The sequence below is a fragment of the Hyla sarda genome, chromosome 9, assembly GCF_029499605.1.
Source record: "Hyla sarda isolate aHylSar1 chromosome 9, aHylSar1.hap1, whole genome shotgun sequence".
In the NCBI taxonomy this organism is placed as follows: Eukaryota; Metazoa; Chordata; class Amphibia; order Anura; family Hylidae; genus Hyla; species Hyla sarda.
Genome location: NC_079197.1, coordinates 91558544 through 91567930, shown reverse-complemented (window position 1 = coordinate 91567930; position 9387 = coordinate 91558544). Strand labels below are relative to the sequence as shown.

General features: G+C 41.0%; 1 protein-coding gene across 4 annotated transcripts in view; it reads right to left on the bottom strand.

The window, feature by feature from the left end:
* Nucleotides 1–4298: 4298 nt before the first annotated feature.
* The window catches only part of GRIA3 (glutamate ionotropic receptor AMPA type subunit 3), a 386650-nt gene continuing 381561 nt past the window's right edge, over nt 4299–9387 (bottom strand). For 2 of the 4 annotated variants that reach the window (XR_008847815.1, XR_008847816.1), the window contains exons 15-17: nt 9046–9293; nt 7060–7110; nt 4299–5544 (exon numbers count right to left, since the gene is read on the bottom strand). Coding sequence is in view for 1 of the 4 variants with exons in the window: in XM_056539722.1 (XP_056395697.1) it covers nt 9048–9293 (246 nt within the window). In the remaining 3 variants the exon portion in view is untranslated. Of the gene's footprint in view, nt 5545–7059; nt 7111–9045; nt 9294–9387 lie in introns of those variants that run through there. The other 2 variants (XM_056539722.1, XR_008847817.1) reach the window with 2 other exon arrangements.

Here is a 9387-nt window from a genome sequence, read left to right as displayed (position 1 = left end):
ATGTGTTGCCTATTCACCTATACAATTGTGTCTGCAGCTCTGGGCAAAAATTGGAGCTAACAGATTCCCTGTTAGTTTTTAACGCTTGTTTTATTATTTTAGTTTTTTCCAGCTATAGGGGGAACTTATCATTGGTTCATGTGTGTAGTTGCTATTCTTCTCTGTACTTTATTTTTTTTGCATTGAATTTTGCGCAGTTGAGGGAAATTTATGAAAAGTTTGCGATATTAAAAGCAAATAAGAAAGACTTTTTTTTTTCTAGAGCTCTGCTTAGGTTGGTGTAAACCTCTTCATGTACATCCAGTGAAAAACATCTACCAAGTCAGATTTGCAAAATTCACTTGAGATACAGGGATGAACAAAATGGCACATGTGAAAAAATATGCACCAGCATTAAGACAAAAGCCAATGATAAGTTCTCCCCTTAATGTATTAGTTTTTTATAGCCATAGCCACAATATCAGTGTTTTATTTTTTATGCTGAACGTGTTAAAAAAAAAAATTACGCCATCATTTATTGTATCAGATAGTGTATTGAGAAAGCTTTTAAAATTATTTGAGGTGACATGTGGGATGGAAAAAATATACCATGTCACCATTTTTATAGCAATTACTGGGTGAAAAAATTACATAAACTTTATTCTGTGGGTCAGTGTGATAACAGTACCAAATGGAAGCGTTATTATGTTTTTTTTTTACTACTTTAAAAAATTAAACTGAAAAAAGGTGCTTTGTGTCACCAAACATAATTTTTTTATCATGTTTTATTCTATTTTGAGCACAAACCTGCAATTTTGAAGTAGGTACATTTTTTATGATGTTCATCATGGGGATAAATTACATGATATTTTAATAGTGCAGAATTTTTTTTATTAGACTTTTTATACGAACAAAAATTGGAAAATGGGGGCACTTTGACCTTTTCACTTTTGTTCTATTTCAATATTTGTATGCATTTTATACATTTTTTTCCTTTCTTTTCATTTTAGTCCCAGTAGGACTTGATCGGTTGTACACTTCAAAATTTCAGAATTGGAATGTATTATGCTTTAACTTTTCTTCTAGGTAGGGCCCTTCATTAAGCACCTGGCTTTAGGGCCACCATCAGGGGGATACAACCCATACTCGGGTAAGGGGCCAAGAGCTCCAGGGGGACACGGCTGGCCCCAGACTTTTTATTTGAATGTGTCATTGAGTGACTATCTATCACTCACTGATCACTGGAGGCCCGCCAACTGTCCCGGATTGAGCGGAGCAGTCCCGTTTTTGGGGTCATGTCCTGCTGTACCGGAATGGCCCCCTTCTGTCCCGCTTGTAAGCAGGTCCAGCGCACCACATAGACATTTTAGGCAGCCACATAAAGCGCACCCTTCCGCAGGCACAGCTCTTTTTTTGGGGGGAAAAACACTGGAAGGGCTGCGCTCCTCTATCTAGTTACCTGCTCTCAGGAGCGCAGCACTGTTACATTACCCCCTCCATCCGCAGCCAAGATGCTAATGGTATAGGACCTTTGATGATGTCAATATCATGTGACCATCATGTGACTGTGCAGGAGACATGTAATAGTGGTTGAAGGACCTGTGTGATGCTGTTGAGGAGGTGGGGCTGAGCTGAGCTGGAGGGGAGGTCTCATGTCACCCCAGTAGTAAGTTAATAACATGAGGATGGGGTTTGTTGCAGTGTGTCACCCCAGTAGTAAGGAGATTACACGAGGAGAAGGTTTGTTACAGTGTGTCACCCCAGTAGTAAGGAGATTACATGAGGTGATGGTTTGTTACAGTGTGTCACACCAGTAGTAAGGAGATTACATGAAGAGGAGGTTTGTTACAGTGTGTCACTACAGTAGTTAGGAGATTACATGAGGAGGAGGTTTGTTACAGTGTGTCACCCCAGTAGTAAGGAGATTACATGAAGAGGAGGTTTGTTACAGTGTGTCACACCAGTAGTAAGGAGATTACATGAGGAGAAGGTTTGTTACAGTGTGTCACCTCAGTAGTAAGAAGGTTACATGAAGAGGAGGTTTTTTACAGTGTGTCACCCCAGTAGTAAGGAGATTACATGGGGAGGAGGTTTGTTACAGTGTGTCACCCCAGTAGTAAGGAGATTACATGAGGTGAAGGTTTGTTACAGTGTGTCACCCCAGTAGTAAAGAGATTACATGAAGAGGAGGTTTGTTACAGTGTGTCACACCAGTAGTAAGGAGATTACATGAGGAGAAGGTTTGTTACAGTGTGTCACCTCAGTAGTAAGGAGATTACATGAAGAGGAGGTTTGTTACAGTGTGTCACCCCAGTAGTAAGGAGATTACATGGGGAGGAGGTTTGTTACAGTGTGTCACCCCAGTAGTAAGGAGATTACATGAAGAGGAGGTCTGTTACAGTGTGTCACCCCAGGAGTAGAGAGATTACATGAAGAGGAGGTTTGTTACAGTGTTTCACCTCAGTAGGAAGGAGATTACGTAAGGAGGAAGTTTGTTATAGTGTGTCACCCCAGTAGTAAGGAGATTACATGAGGAGGAGGTTTGTTACAGTGTGTCACCTCAGTAGGAAGGAGATTACATAAGGAGAAGGTTTGTTATAGTGTGTCACCCCATTAGTAAGGAGATTACATGAGGAGGAGGTTTGTTACAGTGTGTCACCCCAGTAGTAATGAGATTACATGAGGAGGAGGCTTGTTACAGTGTGTCACCCCAATAGTAAGGAGATTAGGGGTGTGGCTTGTCCCTCTTTTCTCCCAGCAAAAGGTATGCAGTAGCGCTATAGTGTACCAGAGAATTGTTGCCCTGCTGCTGCCGATCGGGCGATTAACCCTTTAGATGCCTAAATGCGGGAAATGGTCTCCAGCGGGCTAATCATTACCACAGTGACAAAATCATATCCTATAGGGATAAAATTATTTTGAAAAAAATGTGTAAAAGAAAAAAATAAAGTAATCAATGTGAATAAGCTCCTTCCCTAATAAAAGTTTGAATCATCCCGCTTTTCCCCTTTTTCAAATAAAATTAAACAGATACATATGTGGTTTCGCCTCATTCATCACACATGTCCAAATTATTTAAATATAGCATTAATATATTAATTTAGGTCTGGAGGCGGAGTCATGGGCATATGGGTAGAGTCAGGGTGGGCCATGGGGGGGGGGGGCAGGACTTGAGCGGTGTAAGGGGCTTCCATGACCATTCCTTAGCACTGCATCACAGGCAGGGGGCGTTGGCTGAACAAGTAACAGTGAAAACCCCTCCTTCTTTTCAACCTTTCATATGCTATGGTTGCTATTCACCATGGCGTTTAAGGTGTTACCTAGCCAGTATCAGTGTTATCTTTGTTCCCGGGCACTGTAGGTGAGTTTCAGTTGTTCAACACAGCCACCATCAATGGTATATGGAGCCCACATTATATTGTTCTGTGCATATCTGCTACATATATGGCAGATGTCACTTAGGAGTTAATGAAGTCTTGTTTCCTAGTTGCCTATACTCTAGCAATTTGTGTATTAATATTAAATGCAGTTTAGCCAAGATATGGATTCAATTATTAGATTGGCAGCTATGTAATGCTACATTTCTTTTGCAGGGAAATTGTATAGTTGGCTAATACATGTTATTTCACATTATAAATGGGTTTTCTATGAAAAGTCTGCCCTTAACATTGTAATAGTTTATAAGAAAACTGTTATTGGGCAGTAAAGTTAGCAAACAGATAGAGGATATATGGCTAGTTTTAAAATATCTTTCTATTTGCTGTTTTTGGCATGTCCAGTTTAACAACAAATACTGTGATATATCTAAATGTAATAAATTCACATACTCGATTTTAGTTAATATACGAGCTGTATACATAGGTTTCAGCTAGCATGACAAATGAAAGCTGTGGATACAGTAATCAAATAACCTCTTAATCTCAGTTATGTGGCTATCCAGATCTTAGGTATAAAAATATATGTATATATAACCTGAAATAATTGTGGTTGTGTTTTTTTTTCTTTTTACCCCTGAATGCCACATCCATAGATTTTTATGAGAACAGATGCTATTTTTTCCCATGAATACATTTTAGCATTAGGAAGAACCCAAAAGACACTGGGGGGTATGTATCAATAATGGTGTTGCATTGTATGATTTTATATATGTTTTTTTTTGCGTCAAATGGAGCTTAGTTGCACCAAAATTATCAATTGTCGCACGCAAGTTTGTAATTTTGGCACAAATGCCGCCCTACTAAAGGCGCAGACTCCTGCCCCAGAATTCCAGGCAGAACTTTCTGACTGTGAGGCAGTTAAATCTGACCTTGGGACTTGCACAGCCAGGGCCTTTTTTGCTGATTTTAATTTGTGCATTAGGGGGGGATATTCATCCAGACCTCTGCCTTGGAAAAGTGTTGCATATTCCCCTAGCAACCAATCAGGTTGCTTCTTTTATTGTTCAGGGTCCTTTTTCCACTCTCTGGTTGGGCACTGTTTAAACGTTCTACAGTCTATTGTTGTAACTATTTTCTCTGTCATTTTATTTTTGGTGTGGATTTGCACCTTAATGAAGGTATTTGCACCAAAATTTTCGCCAAATCGAAAAGTCGCAATTAACGAATTCCAAACCACTGCATGATTGTAACTGAAATCACGACTTACACCATCAAATCAGTGATAATGTTCTAAATCATTTAAAGCAACTGATTGTCGCAAAAAGTAACATATAAAGAAAATTGCGACAAATCACAGTCAAAAAAACGGTGTAAAATCCTTCATACATACCCCTCACTGTTAGGTCCCAGTCTAATAGAATGCTGTTTATAACATACAACAGCATTGCTAACAATAATACATATAATGTAACACTTGTAAATTTAAAAGTGCATTCACTCTACATACACAGTGAAATAAATTTAGACACAGAACCGGTCCGTTACACAACAGCAACACATTATCATTTTTATGGACTGTTATGGGGTCAGAACAGTGTCATTCTCTTGCCATTACTTTCCACTTAGTCTTTCAATAAATAGACCTATATTAATCTAAAGCTTTCAGTCCTAGTTTACATGACATAGAAGATCATATTTTACCAGCAATCTGAGTGATTTTAGTGAAACATACATCAACATTACAATGGAGACAAGACAATATGGTACCCAGTGAGTGATTGTATTTACTACAAGAAAGAGTGAATGCACCTTTAAAATGCATATAGAGCATCTGAGCATCTCCGTAGAGTGCTAATAATCAATGGCTTTTAGAGAACTTGTTCTTTACATGAGTACATTTTTCTTACACGAGAATCTCGTCTTGTGGCCAGTCAAAGTTTTTTTTTTCAAGCAAAGCAATAGCATTTCAGTGATAGTTTGCATTGTTGTGAGACTCAGAATGTTCCATAAGGCACTGAAGGAAAAGAAAAGAAATCTGTTCTTTCTAGTAAAAGTTCTTTGCACCATCAGCAGTTTGTGTCATTCCTGACATCAAGGAAAGAGTTTAACTGGCTCAGGTGGTCAGGATGTAGGAGGAAGCCTCATTCTCATAATCTCACCCCGTGACTTGGCTCTTTTCAATGGTTATCTGCAAAATAATAAATGCATTTGTTTAACAAAATCTCAAAATGCATACCGTATATACTCGAGTATAAGCCGACCCGAATATAAGCCGAGGCCCCTAATTTCACCCTAAAAACCCAGGAAAAGTTATTGACTCGACTATAAGCTTAGGGTGGGAAATGCATCATCACCCCCCTGTCATCATCCAGACCCCCGTCATTAACCCCCTCATCATCATCACCGCCTGTCATCATCCCCCCTTCATCATCACCGCCTGTCATCATCCCCCCCTTCATCATTACCCTGTCATCATCCCCCCTTCATCATCACCACCGGTCATAATCCCCCTGTCATCATCCCACACCCCCTTCATCATCACCGCCTGTCATCATCCCCCTGTCATCATCCCACACCCCCCTCATCATCACCGCCTGTCATCATTACCCTGTCATCATCCCACACACCCCCTTCATCATCACCGCCTGTCATCATCCCCCTGTCATCATCCCACAACCCCCCTTCATCATCACCGCCTGTCATTATTACCCTGTCATCATCCCACACCACCCACTTCATCATCACCGCTTGTCAATGTCTGATTACAGTGGTCTGCAACCTGCGGCCCTCCAGATGTTCCATAACTACAACTCCCAGCATGCCCGGACAGCCATCGGCTGTCCGGGCATGCTGGGAGTTGTAGTTTTGAAACCTCTGGAGGTCTGCAGGTTGAAGACCAATGCGGCCTTCGTCATCATCCAGAACCCCCCCCCCTTTTAGTTTTGTACTCACTTCCACTCGGTGGGACGTTAGGGTAAGCTGGACCGGGCCATCTGTGCTGCAGGGACCGTCCGATGGGGAGGGATAGTCGTTCCGGGCTGTCCATCTTCACCGGCGGGGGGGGGCCTCTTCTCCACGCTTCGTGCCTGGCCCCGGAATAATGACGTTGCCTTGACTACGACGCACAGGGACGTTCATGAGCAACGTCCCTGTGCGTCGTCGTCAAGGCAACGTTGTTATTCCGGGGCCGGGCGCGAAGCACGGGGAAGAGGCCCCCCCCCCCCTGGTGAAGATGGACAGCCAGGAACAACTATCCCTCCCCACCGGACAGTCCCTGCAGCACAGATGGCCCGGACCAGCTTACCCTAACGTCCTGCTGAGCGGAGGTGAGTACAAAACAAAAGGAGGAGGGGGTGGGGTTCTGGATGATTACGAAGGCCGCAGTGGTCTTCAACCTGCGGACCTTCAGAGGTTTCAAAACGACAACTCCCAGCATGCCGATGGCTGTCCGGGCTTGCTGAGAGTTGTAGTTTTGAAACCTCTGGAGGTCCGCAGGTTGAAGACCACTGATGGCGGAGAGTTCACTCGAGTATAAGCCGAGGGGGGTGTTTTCAGCACGAAAAATCGTGCTGAAAAACTCGGCTTATACTCGAGTACAGTTTTGTCACTGGAAGAAAGTAGATGACATGAATATTGCATTATAGCATTCCATTAATATAACAGCTTCAAGAGAGTTTGATTTGTTACTTAAGACTTTAATTACCTATATGTAGCATTGTGCAGGACAATGGACACACTTTCTACTTCAAATAATCTGTATTATATTATGAACAACAACAAAAAAATTAATTAATTAATTGATAGGTGCAATCCTACATATAAAGAGCATATTGTCATATCAAAGGATCAGTCGTAAAGAAAAAAAACAAAGATAAAATGATTTGTAAAGCAGAGAAATTAGACACCCAACTGAATGGAAACCCAGTTGTACTTTATCACATTTGTGTGTGGAATGTATATCGGATGGTTTAGTTTAGTCTAGACACTTGTCTGTATTATGTATGTACTGTTTATTACTTGTTTTATTTACCCAAATTATCGCTGTGCTTTGATGGGTGTTGAATCCATTATTTGTCTGTTGCACCTCACCTTAGTTTTATTTCTATACTAACTGTTCTATTGATATGGGAGTATACTTTTTATATGTAGGATTAGCACCTTATTTATTTTTCGTATTGTGATTATCATTTTGCTTTTTATGTGTGACTTTCTGTTATTTCATGTTTGTATATATTGGTAATGCGTTCGGTTACCTCTTTTGCGTCGCTAGACTTATGCGGTTTTATCTAAATTTGTGCATAATTCAGTAAAGATTTTTCCAAGTCTTAAATATGTCCTGCACTATTGTATATATAGATTATGAATGTGTTTTGTTGAGTGTTTAGGACATAGATTTTTTTTTTTTTTGCTGTGTGATTGGATAGGTTCGGACTTAGTAACCTAAGGTTAAAACATCTTTTGACATGTAGGCTTGGTTTATCTCATCTGAATATGTGACAATGAATTCATTTCAGTTTATGTAATACATAGTTGACATTAAATGGTCTATTCCTAACACAGCTCATAAATGTATTTTCATTAGGGTCTGAACTCCCACAAAATATCTGTACATCCATGCAAAGCAGATACTGGGTACATGCATATGTTCCCAGTACTGCATCTCAGCCCCATGAACGTAGACAATGTATTTGGAACTTCTTCAGACCCTTATGTTGCAGCCTTTGTCATTCTGCCCTCAATACCTCATAATGACAAAGTGAAAACAGAATGTCAGAAATCTTAGCTTATTTGTTGCAAAGGAAAAACTAAAACATTGCATCAATATAAGTATTTAGACTATTTACTTTACTTATTTGAATAACCTTTGGCAATGATTACAGCCTCCAATGAGAGAAAGATCCCCACAGTATGATGCTTCACTGAAGGGATGGTATTATGTAGGTTATGAAGTGTGACTTGCTTTTTCCGGACATAACTCTTAGAATTGAGGTCAATAAGTTCCCTCTTCATTTCTATTTTTAAAGGGGTACTCTGCCCCTAAACATCTTATCCCCTATCCAAAGGATAAGGGATAAGATGTCTAATTGGGGAGGTCCGGCTGCTGGGACCCCCCATGATCTCCAGTGCGGCACCCCAGTCATCCGTTATATGGAGCGAACTCCGCTCCATTCCAGATGACGAGGGACCACAGCCGTCCCACCCCCTCAATTCATGTCTATGGGCAGAGGCATGAGGGCTATGTAGTAGGTGTCATGTCCCTGCCCATGGACATGAATGGAGAGAGTATGGCATGACATCATGAACACAGAAGCTCCAAGTTTCCATGTTCAGAATGCTGCAGTGGCGGCCTGCGGGGGTTCGGCTGCTGGGACCCCTGGCAATCAGACATCTTATCCCCTATCTTTTGGATAGGGGATAAGATGCTTAGGGGCAGAGTACCCTAGACAGTAACCCCAGACAGGCATATATGTGTCTTTAACTGAGGAGAGGCTTCTTTATGGTTACTCTGCCATAAGAAGTTTCTCCCATCTGCACACAGATGGAGCTCAGTCTAAGTTCTTGGTCACCTCTGTACTTGCCTCACAGAGGTTCATAACATGTGTTACTCAATGTTTTGCCATACTTCTTGTTAGCAAGTATTTAATAAATTCTATTAAGAAAAATATACCAAGCTTTTTACAAAGCATACCCTTAAATCTTAACACTTTCTGTTCCGTAGACATTATAACCTTCTCTGTATGTAGCATAATTCTGGGTGCTGGTTGCAGGAGGAGGTTTAAAGTTTTGTGCATTCTTTGTAAGTTTCATTCTTTTTGATTCTGCTCGCGATTTGTAGCAGAATTCTATCAAAGCCACCATCATGGCTAGTCCAAGACCTCCAACAAGGATATAGAACACCCCAGCGACATTACTTAGGCTCAGGGCACTGGTCTTGTCCTAAGAAAAATAAACATCACTGTTAGGTTCACTAAATCATTTACAAAGGCTTACAGATTTGCTCAACATCTACCCTGATATATTTCATATCTCA